Here is a 22,035-nt window from a genome sequence, read left to right as displayed (position 1 = left end):
TCCGACTGGTCAACTCTGGTCAACTCAATTGGTCGTTCAGTTCAGCTGGTCGTTCAGTTCAACTGGTCAGCAGCTGGTTCAGTTCAGTTTAGTTGGTCAACTGCTGGTTCAGTTCAGTTCAGTTCAGCTGGTTCGGTTCAGTTCAGCTGGTCAACTGCTGGTTCAGTTCAACTGGTCTGGTTCAGTTGGTCAACAGCTGGTTCAGTTCAGCTGGTCTGGTTCATTTGATCAGCCGCTGGTTCAGTTCAGTTGATCTGGTTCAGTTTCAATTGGTGTGCTGAAATCAGCCTAACTGATTTCAGTTTGCGCAGAACCAGTAGCTTCATCGTCATTTATCAGCATCTTAAGCTTCGATTCAGACTTTGACTTTTGAAAATGATTTGTAGATCTTCTTCTTATCTTTCCAACGCATACTGAATTGCTTCATTTCAATAACTGAGCTGAGAGATATGACCAAAATACCGCAACTGCTCAAACCTAACTGATTGCTATTTTCGTGTGATCAGTTCGGTAATTCATAGATCAGTTAGACCATGATAACATCCGATTTTGCCCAACTGACGTGAAATACACTTGTTCCAAATTGAGTTTTTTGATCAGTCAAGTTGGCTGATTGTAATTTGGATCACCCAGTTGAGAGATATCATCAAAAACCAAAGCTTGCCAGAAATTCATTTTGTGCAGAATTCAGTTTCGGCTTGCTTCTTATTTTAATAACTTCACACTTGAGTAAATTTGTTAGAAACATAATAAAAAGTTTTGTTAAAATCAAAATCAAGATTGCGAACATGAAATGTTCCAACAATCTCTCCCTTTTTTATTATCACAAAACTTGAATAAACAATCAATTCAACTAACATATTTCTCCCCCTATATTTTTGAAAATTTGAAAATTATAAGAGAGGAGGGATAACTAAACAATTTTCTCCATGGCTCATTTTCTGCCGCAACACATATGCTTTGCCTTCAACGAATAAACTGCTTTTTCTCGAGCATAAGTAGGCTGCAAATTTTATACCGCTGTAAACCTCTATAATCTAGTTTGCAACGCAAAAAGAGGTTTGTCATTTGGACACTCGAGCAAAGAGATATGCCATTTTTCCTACGGTCGCTGCAAACTGCACGAAAATTCAGTTTTTCTTGTATATGTTTAAAAAATCTGAAATTTTCGAATTTCAAACATCAAATTCAGTTTCAATGTTCTTTCAATAACAACCCGCTCTGATACCACTTGATAGGATCGATTATCGGATAAGGAATGTTTAAAAGGGGGGTTTGAATAAACACTCACGGTTTTTAACGCTTTCTCGAGGGTTTGAATCAGTTTGGTGAGAAACTGATCCTCAAAATCTTGTCAGTCGATCACAGTCAGTTAACAGTTAAGTGCAGAATATAACTGACTGAAAGATAGAATATAGTAACTGAAAAGCTTATAAAAGATGCACAAAGTTTGTTTATAGATGTTTGGAGATTTCAATTACTCCTACGTCACCCCTTCTATCACGAAGATAGGATTTCCACTAAAAGATTTTGATCAATACAAGACTTATACAGACCCACTTCAGTTTGGACTTAACAATGCCAAAACTGAAACTCTTAGTTTACAACTCAATTTTCTCGATTGAAAGACTTAGCACAACTGATCTCTAGGATCAAGTTTCACAGTAATAACAATGTGCTAAAATGCTCGAAAGATAGCCTAACAGCTATGAATGTATTTGATAAGCGTGAGCTTTTTGAATTTCAGCAGAGTAACAGTAAGAAAGATTGCTAGTTCACTCTTCGCAACTGATTGTAAAGTTTCTTTGTAGTCTTCAACTGCTTCTCTCTGCTATTTATAGGCTTTCCTCCAATGGTAAAATTTGAATGCAGTTTAAACTTTCGATCCGTTGATGTGCCACGTCAGAAATTCCTCTGCCAATAGTACAGTACGCCTTTTCTGAAATGTGACGTTCCCACTAACAGTTGCAGATTGATGCACTGTTTGTCGGTTGTCGTTTTCAACTTGTGACGTGTCCAGCTGAAAGGTCAGTTGAAAGGTAGAAGCTGATAAAATTCACAACTGCAGTCAGTTGACTGCGCATCCAATTACGTAGATCAGTTGGTTAGATAGTTCAGTTGCTGGATTCAGTTGGGGCGTCCAAAATTTTAGCCCTTCAGTTTGTCAAACATCCGAAACTTAGTTTCCAACAAATTTATTAGAAAGAAAACGCATTGGAAGAGGCGCATTGTTGAGCTTGGGGGGTCGAATCACGGGAGACATTCACCGAAGATGACTGGTTTAGACGGAATCATTGTGGGCGTTTCAAATCCAGGTGGATGTGGGCCGGGATATATGTTTTTTGGGGCGGCTAAGAAGTTGCCCGGTGTCAAATTGTTTGAGTAGCCGCCTGAGTTGCGGAAAAGTCATACACGGTAATTTTTATTGTTCAAGTTTGCTGGTTGAGTGAAGAATTGAGGCACTGTGTGTGTTTTCTTTCTTGTTTTGTTGATTAGGGGCGAGGTTTGGAGTTTATGATAATGATATATTATGTTCTTGTTATGATAATGGTTTTGTTTGTTTTGCACATTTAGAAACGAAGAGATTTTTTTTCGAGTTGGCCACGTTATTAAAAAATTATTGGGTACACAATCCGATCATAGGGTGCATAAAATGTTTAGATTTTCTATAATGGTTGTCTCAAGTTAAATTCTTTAGTATACTTTTTTACAGCACAAATAACAGGTTTCTGGATTAGATGCATGGTTAAATTATGGGAACCGATTTCCGTGAATCGGACTACTATGTTGGTGTAACGTCCCAAAAATTTGAAGGTCCACGTGAACCACATCCATGCAAGTTATTAAATTTATTTGGTATTTTATTAAATTCTTTTAAAGCACTAAATGCATGTTTATTTCATTAATTTGTGTTTTAATTCATGGTTTGTTTGAAGTTTCATGCATTAGGATTTTTAGTTTCAGCTCGCGCTCGATCGAGAAACGGAGACCGGGGATATTCAGGAAAAATATTTTTATTGAATAATTATTTTTAATTATTTAATATGAGGTGTTTTTAATGTATGATTTTTGAAAATAGGCCTTGATTGGGTATTTTACCCGCCGGGTTATATTTTTAACCGTTACGCAAATTTTAACGATTCGGAGGAGTTTTTTTGAGGGTTCGAGTAATATTTTCAAAAACTTGCCAACACTAAATATTTTCCGGAAGTATGTTTGGACTTAATGGGCCTAATTTTAAGGTTATTGAGCTTGAAACTCTTTGTAAACTCTTTAAAAAATAATTAATGGCCCATTAGAGCTTATTATATTATTTAATTATTCCCCTAAACTCCACTAAACCTAATATTCTTTTCCATCAGCCGAAACACTTACTTCTTCAGCTATTTTCACGTAAAACTTCAGCCTGGTAGCTTCGGTCCACCATTCTTTTGCAAACAAGTCTTTTTCCCGCCTCTCCGGTGCTTCCCCGACGCAAAATTCTTCAAGATTTCGATCTTATATCATCAAGGCACACTTGTATTTTCATTTCCTCATCTCACACGTCATATATATACTGAATTTAATAAATATGTATGAGAATTGTATGATCTACACCATGCTTGCGTTTTTGCGAAAGTTTGACATGAAATTTCGATTCCTTTGCATGTTGCTCACGTTTTTATGATCTTTTTTGCAAGGGATTGTCGACTTCTGGTTTTTTTTGGTGAGAGTGCTGTGTTTTAAGGTGACTAGATAAGGGGAGCCTAGATATGCTCGGTTTTGGGTGAAGGCCTAAGCCTTTTATTCAAGTCGGATGGGGTTCGATGCGTGTTTGTGGTTTATTAGAGCAGGCTCGGTTGTGTGGGGGCTGCACCATGATGAGAGGCGATCCAGGAGGGTCCAACTGAGGCTAGGAAAGGCCCTTAACAAGGTGGTCTTGGCTAGGAAGAAGGCGGCTCGTGTTAGGGTCGATGGTTAGATGGGTTAAGTTGGGGGGCGATCGGTTTTTTTGTTGAAGTGTGTATCAAAACCCGTCACCCTCTATCATTTCAAATTCTGCGATAGCTTCGATTAGATAGCAAATTAGTAATTTTCTGATTAGAAACGAGGGAGATATGATTTTTATCGTAAAGTCGCTAAAGTGTGGAATTTCTGTGTTTCAAAACCCGTCACCTTCTGTTATTTCAAATTTTGCGACTTATTGGTTAATTTTTTGGAAATATTTTCAACATATATTTGTAGTACTCTCTGTTATCTTCGATTCAATAGCAAATTCGTAATTTTCTGATAAGAAACGAGGGAGATATGATTTCTATCGTAAAATCGCTCAAGCTGGGAAAATTTGTGCACATATGCTGGAGATTTCCAGCAACCTTTGGGCTTGTTTCTAGGTCTTAAGTGGTATGAAATTAATGGTTTAGAGGCTGGTCATGGAGGTTTGAGTCACAGTTTAAGTTGGGAAAATTTTTGTTAAGTTTCGGGTTGATTCGGGCTAAAACCGAGACTCCGGTCCAAGTTTTAAAATGAGTCGGTTAAGTTTTGAAACGAGCTCGAGTTTACGTCTAAGAAGTTATTTTTAATATGTTTTGGGATGTTTAAAGTGTTTGGTAAGCTTCGGGTCAAAATGTCGAAGTCCAGGGGTAAAACATTCCTTTTGGGTTTCCAAGGGCAAACTGGTCGTTTTGCACCCGAAGCGAGATTTTAGTCCTGGCAGCGCCCTGAGAATATTTTATCATGTTTTAAATATTTACGCATCATGTTTATGATTTTTATGAAATTATGATAAATACGGTGCATGCTTGGTTTTAAGAAAAAAGTTACATATATGCATGTTTTATTAAGTGGTGAATATGATGAAGTTTTTGAAGGATGAGAATTGGTTGTGACTGACGATGTATATGTATACAATGACATGAGATATGATTAGCTGAGGCCAAGGCTCAGTGGACGGGTAATGCTGTCGCCGATGTCCCCGCCGCCCGGTACCGTGGTTATACGTAGATGGATCCATCGAATAGAGCTGATACAATAGAGCTGATACGAAACTCACAACAAATGAACTGAATTCAATTGAAAGAAATTGTGTACGTATATGATGACATGTTTTGATACGATATGATTTTACACGACATGTTTATGTTCATGATTTTAAGTTCACAAACTATATGTTGAATATGGTATTTTTCACTGCTGTGTGTCATGTATATGTACTTGTTATTTCTGGTACAGGTGTATTGAGTCTTTAGATTCACTAGGTGTGTGTGATACAGGTGAGCTTGATGGTGAGGGGACTGGAGGTGTCGAACTCTGAGTAGGCAGACCTGGTGCGATGACACGACCCGAGGACCGCATGTTTTCCGCATTATGATTCATGAGTTTTGAGAGGATCATACGTTGATGATTTTAAGATTTGTATTCGTTTATGTTTGCGTATGATTTTGGGTGAGTTTGATTAATTTAAATTGTACCATTTTTACTGTCAAATGTTTAAGATCATTTTTATTTATGTTATTTCGAAAATGTGAGCTTTAATAAAAATAATATATTTTCATACTTTTAAAATGAGTAGACGTTTCAGTTGGCCATATATGCCTTTTTATTACTAACTAACTTGATATATACGTTAAGAAACTCGAATTCTATATAGTTGTCTTGTTTGATCGTTGATTTAAGTGAACATGTAAATTCATATCCTTGGCGATTGAAACTTGTGATGTAATTTTTTTGTACTACGAAAGGCATGATGGGTTTTCTGATTTGTGTAATTATCTTAATGAAATCGCTTTGCTATTTTATTGTATTTCTCTATGGGACTTGAGATAATGTTGCTCATGCACATTATCCTCAGGTTTGGCATTTATAGAAAGATATATGCAAGCTATTATGGTTATAGGGATGATGAGGATGGGATATTGGAGAAGTTGGAAGGGCCAGCAGAGAAAAGAATGAGAGCTGTAGCTTTGGAGGATTGGATGGAGATTGAAAAGATAAAGAAAGAAGCAAGGATGGCGGTGAAAAGTGGAGATGTGAAAGACATGGGTAATGTGTCCAACATATTATTTGAGGAAGTGGATGTTGTGGAGGAAGAGAGGATGAAAGAAAAGAAGAGAGAGGAGAACGAGAAGGAATAAGGAAATTGGAAAGATGGTGCTGGAAAAGTGAAAGAAGGATATCTTTGATAAATACACAAGGAATGCGCTGCAGGAGGAGATTACTGAAGCAAAGATATTGCTTAATATACAGAGATAGATGGTATGATGTACTTTTCACTTCACTTGGCTTAATGTTGATGTTATTTTTATAACAAGTTTTGTTGGTTGATGTATTCATTGAGTGACGATATTGTCTCTTCTTTACATTGGGATCCTTGCTCTTTTGATTCTTGTTCATGACATTGAATTCTTCCTTTGGTTTTTCCCTTCAGGTTCAAATCAACTGTCAGGGGCAAGGATTGGCCTAGGCTTGTAATAATAGGAGCAGGACAACACGTTTCGTACTTTCTAGGCATACAGTTTTGAAAAACATAATGTAAATTGTATGTGAATTATGTTATTTTACAGAATATGGTGTGCTATCTACAGTTTATTGATGTTTTGATGATCAAATCAAATCGAGGTATAGTCTGTTTGTCGTTTGGGAAAAAAATTAAAGATATTCAGCAAATTAAAGATATGATTATGGTAGTTTAAATATGAGATTAGAACTCCCACCCCTTACATTTGTTGTACTCAAACATGTGCAACTTAAGTGCATGTAATCTTGACAATGGATTTTGTTTCTAATGTGTACATTTACAAAAATATTTTCTACCTAATTTCTTATCAACACAACTATCTACACGTTATATAACATTAAAATTCTCGGAAATACAAATGTTTAAATCGGTTTTAAATATTATATACATATAATATATGACAATTGTTAACATACGATAAAAACAAAGTCACAACATATATTTATACATGTTATAAATAGTTATTATTTTCCCAGTGTTAATTAGTTAAAAAATCATTTTCTTCAAAATGTTTCTTAAATGATTTCAAACACTTATGTTTTAGGTACATGTATGCTCGAACATATATTCTATGTATGATATTATTACAACTCAAACACTCACAATGTAGCTACATAAAATATCAACAGTGGATATTATGTATAAAGCTATAAATATGTAAATGTTATTATCTGCTAAAAAAACTGTGATAATACTATAAATATGTGAAGGTTATTAGCTGCATGAAAGATCAACTGTTTTTAAAAAAATCGTAATTTTATTTGAAATTTTATTTAATTATGCATATATATACCTTAAACACAAAAAAAGAAATACAATATAGTATCAGAATTATTACATGACAAAGTTATATTTCATTATCACATATTTTTATGTATCATATTTAAAAATTTCCAAGCGTTTAAAAAACTCTCAATAATTTTTGTTATATATAAAATTCCCAATAAATATACCTTAGAGCAGGTCTCTTGTGAGACGATCTCATGAATATTTATCTGTGAGACGAGTCAACCATATCGATAATTACAATAAAAATTAATACTCTTAGCATACAATGTAATACTTTTTTATGAATGACCCAAATAAGATATTTGTCTCACAAAATACGATCCGTGAGACCGTCTCAAAAAAAATTTTGCCTATACCTTAAGCTTTGTAGCATATTTATCTTTACATATAGGTGAACATTCTTAGTTAGTTAAAATGATTCATTTTATCATAGTTTCTCCCATCAATTTTCTCTTTCTTTAAAAAACTTTATTTTTTGCAATTATACGACGTTAATATTTTTTTCTCCTTTTTCGCAATTAGATACTTTTACATTGTTTATATAAAAAAATTATTTAAATCTACAGCTTTTGCCTAAAGTTTCCATCTCACCACCTAACATTAACCTTATGATCCACTTTCAATCTTATATACATTCTCAGGAAATCTACACAAGTTTTTTTTCAGAATATATTTGAATTTTTTGTATATCATCTCATGCGTTTTTAAAGTTTGTAATTTAAGTCAATTTCATAAAAATGATAAAAGTCTATTTTATTAAATATAAATTCATACTACATACATCCACATATAGAAAAATAAAATAAAAATAAAACTTTTTTGTATTCTTCTGCTTCTATTATTAAACCCCTCTATGCTATGTGATTCTCAATTCAGTTCAATAATTATCATAATTCCCACATTACTCTCCACTTTTTATCATATTTTTTACTAGAAAAATGAAGAAGACGTATAGGTAACCTACAAGCTCACATATTCCAACTGTTTTACTTTCATTTAAATTTTTAACGAAAACTTATTTTATACTTATTGATATAACATTATCATTGTTGTTGTAATTGTTATCATTATATTCGTTGTCGTCAGCATCACTGTAATAAATAAAATTTATTTCGAAAATATTAAAGGTATGATACTTAATTTATTTAAATACTTTTTATATTTTTAGATAGTGAAGGGCGTTCCTTATTCTATTCTATCATACTCATTAGTACTGATCATTCATTCTGGAACGTTTAGAACTATAATGAAATATACGATAAATAAATTTACCAACTTTTTCAATCGTTATAATTAATGCTTCCTATAACATAAAAATATCAATTAATATTCCTTAAACTATAGTCCATATTTATCTTTATACACAAATAAACATTAAACTATTCAACTAGATGATATAAATCCATCTTAACACATTTGTTTTCCTTTAAAAAACTTCGTTCTCCTAAAATACATGTCAATTACATCTTCGTTCCCCCTCTATTCATAACTACTTATTGTTGCGTTCTTTATATAAAAAGTTTATATAATTCTATTATTTATAGCTTCTTCCGAAGTTCGTAGGTTTTATCCATCCCTTTCTTATTAACCACACATATTTTGTTGTTTTTAAAATTATTTAAGAAAATCAATTCTTTTCATTACGTAAACTTATTTTCATTTTCATAACTGCTCTATTGTTTATAACAATGTTCATTTAATTGACACGTGACATGAATAAATGATAACTAGCTTTTTTTTTAACATTGCAGGTGTCAGCAATACACCAAATGCGGTTGTGATTCAGGTTTCTGAGTAAAAAATTATAGCTTGTAATTTACCATCGGTGAACAGTTAGTTACATATGACTAACCTACTTTTATTGCAATCAAAAAAACGACCACGGAATTTATTATAAATTATCTATGAATCAACACATTTTATATAATATATGAAAATTCACTTGGCACCTTCCATCTTACCTTATATATACTTATATGCTTAATTATCTAATGCTTAACATACTTGCCATGTTGTAATTTCTCCACAATCATCATTTGCTAACTACAGAATCAATATATAAACCAAATTCAATGGAAAACAATCTTACTGTATGTGTATCAAATGTGGACAATGTCAATACAACTATCAATTTCAGAAAGAAGTTGAAGAACTAATAAGAAGATTTTACTTCACCCCTAGTATGAGACATCATCTTACGAAGAGTGCTCAACATGGAATCAAAGCTCTTGCTGTAGAGCCCAAATTCAGTACGCGTAAAACCCATGAATTTATTTAATTGTTAAATTATTTAATCAAATTTAAAATGATTTTTGAGATGCATGATTTATGAAATTAAATTATTTTAAATTATTTATGCTTTTGCGATTCACGTTAAATGTTTTCTTGAGTTTCATGTTTCAGGCGATTATTCGATGCGGGATCGAGGAAAAGAGACCGACGAAGATTTTGGCGTTTTTAAAAATGTAGTATTTTATTTTAAGTTAAGGATGGGGCATTTTGAATAATTTAGTGAGTTTTTAGCAGTTTTAAGACTAATTTATTTATTTAGTGATTTAAAGATTTTTTAAAACCTTTAAAGTTTAACAATTGTGTGCTTTAATTTTTATTAGGGGATTTGTAAAGTTAGCCTTGGATTTAATTTTTTATATTAGCATGTCAAATGGGTATTAGTTGTTTTTAATTGCATCTCTTAGCCCCTAATTACTCCTAATTATACACACACACATGTTAACACTAATCACAAACATACACATATACACGTTCACACACACACACACACACACCTTTCCTTCCAATTTCTTTCAATTCTTTGAGAGCAAAGCCTAGGGTTCCTAATATTCTCTCTAGCCGCCACCCCCCTCTTTCGAATTTTTCCAGTAACCTTACGTGACTTTTGTTGCAAGAAATCGTGCCAAGTTTGTCCCGGATCAACCCTCGCACCGTTCCCGCTTCGGTGTCGTCGTTTCGATAACTTTAAATATCAAAAGGCATGTATAATCTTTTGTTTCTGCATCGATCTTGTTATATTATATGTTCTTATGTTTATTATGCGTATAAATCCATGTATGTTGTAAAAAGTTTGAGCAAAAATTTGTCGGATCGGTTTTGAAACGATTTTAGATCGAAAAACTCAAAATTTGCTGTTATTTTAAATACTAGCGACTTTTCAGTCGATTTTCTGGAAAACTTTCAACATATAAAACGTATAAGATTTTGATACCTTCGATTTGACGGTAAATTTTAAATATTTGGATAAGAAATGAGTGAGTTATTATCGTTTTTGTGGTACTGCTCAAACTGTGTTACCGAAAAATGCGTTCTTGATGTGTTCTTGAAGTTTTATTATTGCAGGCTTCGTTGGGTATCGCCGAGCCAGTACTACTGCGTTTAGACATGTTTTGGGATGTGTTTAGGCACCATATGACGTTTCGTTACAAGACGGGGATGTCTTGGGAGGTATTAGGAGTCGGAGGAATTGTTATGGTGTCGAATGTCGAGTTGTGTCGTTTTTGTTGTGCTTGTCGATATTGGGGTCGTTTGGATTGTTGGTACGGGTTAGGGTCAATACCATAGCGTCCTAGGGTGAGTCTCGAGGTATCGATTCTTAATCCATTCTATTTAGTTGGGAGAAATAAACATCGTGTAAGGAATTCCAACAGATTTGATTTTCCACATGCTAGACGGACCCTGGCACGGGATCCGTGCCTTTGTTTCTTCCGAAGTGTCAAAATCCAGTGGCAACACGGACCCCCAGACGGACTCTAACATGGGGTCCGTGCCCTTAATTCTTTTCGGGTATATTATTACAGAGCCTACACGGACCATAGCCAGACCCGAGCACGGGGTCCGTGTACTTCGTTTTTTGAGAAAAATATGTTGATTGCTTTGGGGTTCGATGTCTTGGTTTAGTGCGATGATTAACCAAGGTCGAGTCCCGAGAGATTTAAAATGTCATAAGGAAATGGTCAAGTTTGTGTATGAGCATAGTTATTGCGTCAAGGTATGTAAGATAAGGATTTTGAATTCATGTTAGTATGTGCAGCAGTGGCCCCAAGCGAGATCCAACGAATTCCTCAACGCAACGTAAGTATGTTCGACGTGCAAAAGAAAATATTTTAAGCTTTTGAGATATGCTAAATGTCTTGTGACCAAATTATGAACGGGTTTGGAAGTCGGTGAACGTGGCCGAGAACCTCTCCACCCCGGTAAAGTATGACCGAGTTTAGATCAGGATTGAGAAGCGGTAAAGTATGACCAGAGACCAATCCACCCGTTAAATTATGAACGAGGATCTCATGTATGTGATAGTGGACTTTCCCTACCAGCCCAGTACAGTGGTTTAGTCTGATCAGGCGTATTTATGTATGGGTAACTCGCTTTGAAATATATCTCTACGCAAAATGATGTTATGTATGCTCAAGTATGTATGAAGCAAGTATGTTTAAGAAAATTCTTATGATGATGGCACGTCTATGTTTATGCTACTACGCTCAAGTTTCAATTATGTACGCTCTACTTTAAAGATGCATGTGGTTTTGTTATGTAGTACTTGTTATATCCAGTTTATACTTGCTGAGTGTTTAGACTCACTAGACTTGATCGGTGCGTTGTGGCTCGAGCCAAAAGTTGGAACCGTGAGGGAAGCTTGCGCGTAGGCTGCTGTTTGCGAGAGGGTGCTTCGTGCTTGGGTTCCAGGGCTTGGGCTGGTCTGGGTAGGGTCAAGGTGTGGTCCAGGGAAGGTTAGGGTGAGGTGGGCTCAGTGGTGGCTCGACTGGAAGTATCCTAAGCTAACTAGTAGTCTTGGGCGTGAGTGACAATTTCATGTGTGGCTACTGGTTTCTCAAACAGGTGGTTTGCTGCGTGGCTTAGAGGCTCGTGCTTGGGTGGTTCGGGTCAGGGACTGGTATAGCGTCAGTAAGGGTCGAGAGTGGTCAATGGTTAACCAGTTGGAAGTGTCCTAGTTGGGTTAGGAGTCCTAGAAGTGCAAGGAAGCTCACACACACACACATGCAAAATTGGGTCTACTGTCCAGGTGAGTTTGAGCGACTTAGGGGCTTGTTCTTTGAGCTGAACTTGGTCAAGAGGGTGCCTAGGTGGTTTGGCTCAGGCTTGGATCGAGATGGCTCGACCATGGCTCGAGTATTTCGGGAGATGGCTCGGGTGGTTCGTTTAGGTGTCATATTTCAAATTTAAGAACAAAAAATTTAACAATGGGTCCTTGGGGGTGGTTCGTGATTTTAAAGGGTAGAATAAATAATAAAAATGATATTTTTAAAATTTGGGATCAAAATATTGAGTTTTGGATTTATCCGGGATTTAATCGCCTCACAAAACGTTAATTAAAAAATTAATTAAAAAACCTTTTTTTATGCTTTATAAAATTATGAAAAATTATATTTAAGCTTAAATAATTATTTAAAATAATCTCATGTCATTAAAAGTGAGAAAAAGATAAATTCGAGAATTTTTACGTCTAGGGGTAAAACTGTAATTTCACACTTAAGAAAATACGAAAACGCTTGGCAGCGTCCTGAAGGATCATTACGCATGTTAAATGATATTTTATGATTTAAAATGATGATTTTGATGATATTATGTATTTTTGTTATTTATGGTAAAGCTGTGAAATTTTACTACTTAAAATGCTATTTTTTGAAAGCCGTCTTATTTTATGATTTTTAAAGAAAAGAAAAAATATTTTTGAGGGATTTGAATTGACTGTGACAAAATATATGATATATGATATATGATTTTGTGGGGGAGCCCCACAAAGGGAGCCCATATACGGGCCATTTATGGGCCAAGGCCCTAGAGGGACCCCGTTTATGGACCAAGGCCCCAGAGGACCCCGTGTATGGGAAAAGGCCCCAGAGGGACCCCGACGATCGTATTTCTACGGTGGAGCCTAGTGCACACCTCCGTGGACCGTGTGGAGCTAAGACTGCAGTCGACCAAAGGATAAAAGTTAGTCACTTTCAATGCTCAAATTTCACCCAAAATGATATATGATTGAAAGTTTACGATAAAAATGATACTTATAATAAATGATTTATGATGAAGATTAAAGCTATTTTTAAAAATGATTTTTATGATATATGATTTATGATGATGATTAAAGCTATTTTTAAAATGAATTATTTATGCTTAAAGTTTAATTTAAATGATTTTGAAAGGATTTATTTATGCTCAAAATTATTTTAAAATTATTTTACGATTTATAATTTAATTATGCTTAAATGATTTTAAATTGTTTATTTAAGTCCAAAAGCTATTTAAATAAAAGTATGATTTTAATGCATGTGATTGTATATGTATTATTTGCTATCAATGTTTAGAATTTGCTGAGTCTTTAGACTCACCAGTTTTGTATGATACATGATTTGATGATTTATGGGAGGTGTTGAAGATTGAGTAGATCGAGTGCAGTAATACACATCCGAGGGCTTCTATGTTTCCGCACTAGTTTATTAGATTAAGGATTTAAAGATTATGTTAATGATTTTAAGTAGGGTTATTTTTATGCTTTATTTATTCATAGTTGATCTTTTTAAATGTCAATTTAGAAATTTTTGGTTAGGTGACGATTTAGGATTTATTTTATGCACTTGAGATTCAAATTGTTAATTTATTATGATTGTTAGAATTGTTAAGTTATTTTATTTAGTTAGTATTTTCGAGTTTATGATTTATGATTAGTATATATATAAAAAAATCGAGGTCGTTTCAGAAATCATGTCTACATTAACAAGTTTTCAAATTTCTTTGAGTACACTAAGATTTTATGTGCTTTTATTGATTGTTTAATGTCTCATATTACTACTAATATTTAAGTTAAAGTTACCACGATTGTAAATCCATTAGGGTCAACAATGTCATTAATTGTGACACCCTTACAACCACTACCATAATTTAAATATGAATACATTATTTGCGAATTTATAATAACTTATTTATGGAGTAGAGCTCTCATTAGATTTTAAGATGTGTAAATACTTTATATTCAATTTGAGACATGTTATTAAGCTTCTCCCATATGAACACCAACTCAATAGTTTTCCTAAATATTTTTACTTTTATTAATTCCTTGTTTTCCCATATTTTTTACTTTGCCACGCAGAGTGCCAACTTGAAGTACTAATCGTATGAATACAGATATAAAAGAAAATAAAAAATACTATACTCATAATAATTATAGCTTTTAGAATTACATTATTAAATAAGACCTACACAAATATAAACACATGATTAGTTACTTTCGAAAAAAATATAAATACTCATACGTAAAACTACAAATTTGGGTTAAGTTTAAAAATAGTTAGTCCATCAACCCCTGCAATTAAATAAGAAATCAACAATTAATTTTGAAGAAAGCTGGGCTGAACGAAGGCCCATGGGCCCCAAAGCCCAGCCCAAACGGGGAAAAGATTAAAAAGAAAGGGCAGTTTGGGCATAATATAAAAGCCACAGTTCTGTCTATCCACGCCACCCTATATGTTCATCCTCTCCCTCCATCGTTCGCAAACATAGAAATCTCCGAGACTATAAATCTCCCTCCCGTCCACACCAAAACATATATATACGCAAAGTTTTCGCATAAAACCAACCGATTTCAAATTTACTTCCCTCTAATCTCCCAGGCTCCTCTTCTTTACGAAATTTAACGCTGAAGGGGCTATAATTGAAACCCTAGATCGATCAAATTCAAGCACGGAAGGTCGCGTTTTTAACTTTTGAGATTTTCTCGATTTCTGTTCTTTTTCTTCCCCTCTTTCCAGTTTTCAAATTCCAAGTGCTCCATTTTTTTGTGATCTGTGTGGGTCTGATCACTTTTCCTGTTCTTTGTTTGTATTTTGGGGGCGGGTTTGGTGGAGAATACATGTCATATGAATATGGAAACTATTCTTTATGTTACCGCTTTTCTCTCTTTTTTCTCCTGAATGAAAAATATAGAATCCAAGAAGAGAAATGAATTTGATTGTAACAATGGACCGAAGAAAATTATAGTTTTTTTTTATTCCTTTGTTGGTATGGACTTGGGTTAATTTGAATTTAGTTTCTTGATTTTCTGAACAGGTGGTAACTACTGCTTAAAGGAGGGAGATACGTTAAAAGTTGGTGGTTTCATGGCAGATCCTCAAGGTCTGGAAGGGAGCCAACCGGTTGATCTATCCAAGCATCCTTCTGGACTTGTCCCAACTCTGCAGTAAGTTCTGGCCTTTCTATTTGTTTTCAGTTGTTTCCTTTACTTGAATGTTGGTGCTCTTCATCGCTCTTCTTATTGAGTAAAGATTATACCGTCCAATTACTAAGCCTTTCTACTTTCTACTAGGAATACTATAGTAACGGAAATGTTATGGTGGGATCTAACCGGAGTTTCTCGCTCTATACTGTACAATTGAAAAGGTAGTAGAAAGGTTTTTCTTGTTAATATAGAGCTACAAGCCTACACTAATGAATCATACTTACACTAGATGATCTGAAAGACAGTACACAAGATGATACTCAATGGTCTTCATTGCTTATGGTGATGAACCTTAGAGTAGAAGGATTTTAAACTAAGTAGCTCAGGTCAATTTATATGCTTTGTCAATTTAGTCACACCACAGTTAACAGCATTGAAGATGCTACTATATGTATTTTCTGGGTTGCTGTCACACCTTTTAGAGAGTTGTCGGAGAAAGATATATGTTGTTAAGTTTGGTGGAAGAATAACAATTTGGTGGAAGGTGAAGGTCATTTTGAAGTATGACTGCTATGCATTCGTCCACTCTTGTCAAGATTGGAAGGGCTCGCAAAGTCCTGGTCTTCATATAAGTTTGGGCAATATGGATCATTGTCGACAAGCTTGGAAAGACTTGAAATTTTTTGCCTTGTCTGAATTTGATGACTTCAAAATGAAACTGAAGAAACATGTATTTCTCATTTTCTTGTCTTCTCTTTTCATGTTTAAAATTTTAATGCGACTATTAAATGGAATTTGATGAACAAAATGAAATCGGTTACATCTAGGTCTAGAAGTTCATGTCCCTTTATCTATAGATATAGTAGATTTAATGGATCCTACTTTGATGTACATGAAGGAATATTGTCTCAACAGTCAATTTGGACTGCAAATTGGATCTTAAAGCTATAGCTTTACAAGCTCGCAATGCGGAGTACAACCCCAAGGTTTGGTACTTCCACGCCTTTAGGTTATATTTGTTATTCTATGTAGTCTGTATTCTTTAGGTTGTGAAACTATCAGAAGATAAACATGTATTATGATTGCTTTTAGATGCCTTATTTGTTAGGTGGGTGGTTGGTGAAAAAGAATTCAAACAAAACATGCAGCATACATTCTTGACCTGCCGTATTTGATGGAAAATATTGTTGAGTTCACACCATGTTTTGCATCTATAAATAGGTAGCTTCCAACTTCATTTAGAATCATCCCAAAATCAAAAGCTTTTCAGCTTTGATAAAAAGAGAGTGCATAGAAAAAAGAGTGTATTTTTTCTTGAGTGCGGGAATTCTCTTGTCTGAGTTAGAGAAATTATTTTCTCGGTATACTCGGGGTTTGGGAGTGAGAAATATTGAGTATATTGGTGTATACACTTGTTGTAATATTTCTTCCAGTTATAAAAGTTGCAGTTTGGGTGAACCACGTAAATCTTTGTGTTCTTGTTGATTATTTTATTCCGCAAGTTTGGGTACTATATTATCATCTTGATCGGCATCGCTTCGGTATAATTTCCCAACATTATTTTCCTATTTTATTTGATTTTTATACGACTTGAAGAAAATTATTGTTTTTCGTTTACCATATCTTGTTGATACTTATTGTTTTATGGTCTTGCAGCGTTTTGCTGCTGTGATCATGAGGATCAGAGAACCTAAAACAACTGCACTAATTTTTGCTTCTGGAAAAATGGTTAGTTTATCTTCTGTTAACTGAGTGCTTCAACTTTGAGAATCTGCTTTATCATTGTTTATGGTTTATTCATCTTAATGCAAATATGTTTAACATTGATAACAAAATGTTAGCAGTGGATTTCTTTATGATTTTTATCTCGTATTGTTACTTTTAAGGTCTGTACTGGTGCAAAGAGTGAACAACAGTCAAAATTGGCTGCTCGGAAGGTAAATATATTTTAAGAGCATGCCTTATTTAGAGTGAATATTTATTTGGTGAAATCCAGAAAAAAAGAATGATGAACCTTCATAATTATGACTTTGATAATTTTCTTTTAGCTAGATAACGTGGTTGCAGATATTGCTTTGCATTTTTTGGTTAATTTATAAATGGCAAAACTCCGTTTCTCACCTTTTTTGCTTTGTATCTCTCATTTCTGTTCCCATTCCTATTTTCTTCAGTATGCTAGAATTATTCAGAAGCTTGGCTTCCCAGCAAAATTTAAGGTAAGCCCCTATCTGTTCTGTGCCATGTCTGTTTTTGCAGTTTACACTTCTTCAGCGGGTTTTAATATTTCTGTACTCGATCAATGACATGCATCCTACTTTTCTTACAGGATTTCAAGATCCAGAATATAGTCGGTTCCTGTGATGTAAAATTTCCTATTCGACTTGAAGGCCTTGCTTATGCGCATGGTGCCTTTTCAAGTGTGAGTAGCTTAACTATGTTTCTAAAGTTGATATATATCACGTCATTTGTGATTGTATGTAAAGGAATGATTGGGTTTGTATTTTCTTTCTGGTTTAGAGAAGTGGAATCAACTATCCAAAAAATTGAACAATAATTTTTTGCTATCACAATTTTGGCACCAAAGGTCCTGATTGTGAGCGAACTTAGCTTTCAGTTCCTGCACACACACACACACACAAACTTAGTATTCAGTGTTTGCTGGCACGTCTGGTATCTGTTGTCAATACTATCCTTTTCTTTGTTGGTTCTTTATCCTTATTAACGTCTCCATATTTGTTTTCACAAGGTTGGTGATAATACCAATGAAACCTTTCTTTCCAGAGCAAATTTGTATAAATTGATTTTTTCCCCTTCTTGCAACATATTCCGCTTGGAGAATGAATCTTGTTCCCCAACTACCGACATTTACCTTCCATTGCATGCTCTATGGTAGCGTAAGACATGACACAAATAATAAGGTTCTGCTGCTTGGCTCATTATGTTGTTAGTGGTCCCGTGTGGATTCCGGGGACTTGTGATTTCTGGTTTTTATGAGTCACTGTACTCTGGAGAAAGGAAAATGTTCTTTGGATATCAAATTGAAATATTATTCAATATCTTTGACTTTTTGCCCTCATCTGTATGATTCAAAGAGACATATTTTGTAATGATAACTAGGATTTATATGTCGGAGGATTGGTCTTGTGATGATTTAACATCTCTTTAATTGGGAGTAAAAAATGCTGATGATTTGGATTGAAACAAAGTATCCTAGACTTAAAAGGATTTAAATCTCATTTACTTGTTATGTCTAAGAATGCTAAGGCCTTTGAATTGGTGCTTTCAGCGTACGTATCTGTCCTTAATGAGTTCCTTTCGCCAAATTACTGGTTTCAATTTCAAAGTTTGAATCTATGCAGTACTTATTTATGTTTGAGTTTCCAAAAGTTTATCGAATTTGCAATGGCATTTAAAAAATTAAGCCTACAATATTGGCCCAATTGCTGTGCTTTTAAGTTATAGTAGTTATGGTATATTCATTTCCTAATTTGTTGGTACAGTATGAACCAGAACTTTTCCCTGGATTAATATATCGGATGAAACAGCCAAAGATTGTGCTACTTATTTTTGTGTCTGGGAAAATTGTCCTAACAGGAGCAAAGGTTGCGAATTCTTCAGTTCTCAGGCTATTTAATTTTCGTAATTTATGCATTTTACTCGTACTTTCAATTCAATTGATGCTTTACCTCACCTTTGCAGGTCAGAGATGAAACTTATACTGCCTTCGAGAATATTTATCCTGTTCTCACTGAATTTCGGAAAGTTCAGCAATGGTATTTAATTTGATTGTTTCACACACCTTAAATTTTCATTGCGGTAGTATCTGAGCTCATTGCTCATTTCTCATTGCATTCTTCACTTGACCGCTAGAATTCTTGCGTTGATATGAGCTATGAAGAAAGCTACTTAAATCAGCAGTCTATGAGCTTCAAAATATGGGGTTCTACATTATTCTAGTATTCTACAGGAGAATTTAACGATATATAGCACTTTACGAATCGTTATCCAACTCTCGGAAGAATATATTGGCTATTTTATTCATTGGCCTATAGGTAAAATGATTTTAAAGTTGATCCCGGGAAAATAGAACTACAGACAAAAAACCTTGTAATCTATCTAACTGAAGGCATAATAAGAAATTATAATTGGTTTATTTTGCAGCGTGAATGTATCTCGTGCTTGTTCAGATAATTTGATGAGAATAATTGTAGCTTGTTTCTTTTCATCATGTTGAAGAGGTTTTGCAGCTCTTGATATACACGAATATTTCATATTCTATCCTTCTATGTCATCATATGCTGCAGATTTATCATCCAAATGATATGTTCTCTGTGAAGAATCGCATGGAGTACCTCGGTGAGATTAGACCATAGATATGGGGTTCTGGATAAATGATGGGAGCTGTCTTGTTCCTTTTAGCTTTGAGCTGTATTTGTACAACACAACGTCAAATGTTTAATGGAGAGAAATAGAGGAATGTATTTGTTGCTAATAAAATTTTTCTACTTGTTTGGACGATAATCAATCTCATATTTGTGTACATTTCATATTATGTGGTTTTCTTTTTTCCTTCTATTATGCGTTGGTTTTGGGCAAGCTCTTTTACATGCCAATTTGTTCTCACCAATGGAAGAAACACACTCCAATTAAGGATCTATTTCATCATGTTTGTCGTACGACTCCAAATCTTTTGTTCTCACACTTTTTGAGTTGCTATGGTTCATGCTATGGTATTATGCTATTTGACATTTACAATAAATAGAAAGAAATAGAGATTAAATTTTCAAAGATTAACGAAATAAATTTGGCTTAATTTATATTGTGACACTGCTATAGTTCAATATGAGCTAATATGAAAGAACGGTCAAGCGTTGTAATCCAAGGTAATGTCAATAAAATAAAGTGAATGTCCATTGTTGGAATATTATAAGTTTTAGAGTTTGATAAATTAATCAAGAAGAGAAGTGAAGAAGCTACCTGATCGAATAGTCATGTAAATGTAACTGAAGACCTCGTTCTAGCTGAATTGGAAAGACCTTATCAACTGAAGTTGTAACTGATACGACATCAATTACAATCGATAATGTCTAGCTGAAGTGATCGACTGATCAGTTGACTTCTAATCAGTTGGCCACGTCATTAGTTGAAATATCAGCAGACAGTCTGACAGGTCTCACCGAAACAGAACAGTTGAATCAGAACAGAACAGTCTGAATACCTCGTACTACTGTCAGATAAAGTAACTACATGACGATTCAACGGATATTTGTCATTAAATGTTCATTAAATGCATTCAATACGACTATTGGGATCGAAGACTATATATAGCTGATCGAATAAGTTGAAAAAGGCTAATGACTACGACTGAACACATACAAAACAATCAAACTACAATATTCAATCAAATTGAAATACCTTTCACGAGTATTTTATCAAGATACAGATAACACACTCAAGCTCTACATTCATTGTATTTATCAGTAGCATTCAGGCTACCAATTTAGAGCGTTTCAGTTAAGAACTGTATAAGAGTTGTTAGACTAAGAGTTTCAGTTTAGCAGTGTGTAAGACCAACTGAAGTGGATTATTACAATTTGTTGTAATATGTCAAAGTCTTTTAGTAAAGAGTAGGTCTCTTGTGAAATGATCTCACGGATATTTATCTGTGAGACGGGTCAACCTCACCGATATGCACAATAAAAAGTAACTCTTAGTATAAAAGTAATATTTTTTCATGGATGATCCAAATAAGAGATCCGTATCATAAAATACGACCCGTGAGATCGTCTCACACAAGTTTTTGCCTTTAGTAAAATCCTATCCTTGTGATAGAAGAGATGATATAGGAACATTTGAAGTCTTCGAACATCCACAAAAAATCATGTGTTCATTTCAGTTATCATTTCAGTTTACGCTAAGTATTCAATCTATATTTCAGTCTTATTCCGCACTAGTATTAGTTGAGTGATCTATATCAACAAATTCCGCACTACTATCAGTTGACTGATCTATATCGACGAACAAGATTCTAGGATCAGTTCCTCAAAGAACTGATTCACATAATTGAAAAGAGTGCAAATATCCTAAGTATTTATTCAACCCCTTCTAAACACTTCAACTACTTTAACCGATCCTATCAAGTGGTATCAGAGCAGTTAATCTCGTCTTGAATACTTTCAAATGCTCAAACTGATACAGATCATCATGTCTTATTTCAACAAGATTCTCATGTTCTCTGGAGAAGAGTTTGATGATTGGAAGATAAGAATGCATGCTCATCTAGCTGATCAAGAGGATGACATGTGGTATATCAACACAGATGGACCAATGAAAATCATGAAAGGCATTACAGCTGTTGCTATGACTGATGGAGCACCACATTGGATAGAAAAGCCATGAGATAAGTGGACCTCAGAAGACAAAAAAAAAAGCTAACTTGGACAATGTGGTCAAGGACATCTTGTATAAAACTCTGGACAAAAATACATTTAGCAAAATCAAAACGTGTAAATCAACTACAGAAATATGAGAGAAGCTGATTCAGTTGTGCGAAGGAAATCGAGGA

General features: G+C 34.4%; 2 protein-coding genes across 2 annotated transcripts in view; both read left to right on the top strand.

Annotated features, from left to right (window-relative positions):
* LOC142538736 (uncharacterized) overlaps window positions 1-6,113 on the top strand; it is a 74,122-nt gene extending 68,009 nt beyond the window's left edge. The window contains exon 2 of the mRNA XM_075644032.1: window positions 5,831-6,113. Coding sequence (XP_075500147.1) covers window positions 5,831-6,113 — 283 coding nt within the window. The remainder of the gene's footprint in view (window positions 1-5,830) is intronic.
* Window positions 6,114-14,766: 8,653 nt separating this feature from the next.
* On the top strand, window positions 14,767-20,022 carry LOC142541096 (TATA-box-binding protein 2). The gene is made up of 10 exons (XM_075647661.1): window positions 14,767-15,002; window positions 15,362-15,491; window positions 16,369-16,456; window positions 17,127-17,198; window positions 17,357-17,407; window positions 17,642-17,686; window positions 17,797-17,889; window positions 18,971-19,072; window positions 19,170-19,243; window positions 19,775-20,022. Coding segments are annotated over exons 2-10 (606 nt in total). The 5' UTR covers window positions 14,767-15,002; window positions 15,362-15,411; the 3' UTR covers window positions 19,776-20,022.
* The last annotated feature ends 2,013 nt before the right edge of the window (window positions 20,023-22,035 follow it).

This window comes from Primulina tabacum, chromosome 3, assembly GCF_025594145.1.
Source record: "Primulina tabacum isolate GXHZ01 chromosome 3, ASM2559414v2, whole genome shotgun sequence".
NCBI lineage: Eukaryota > Viridiplantae > Streptophyta > Magnoliopsida > Lamiales > Gesneriaceae > Primulina > Primulina tabacum.
Note: the sequence above shows the minus strand (reverse complement) of the source record. Positions and strands in the feature narration are given on the sequence as shown.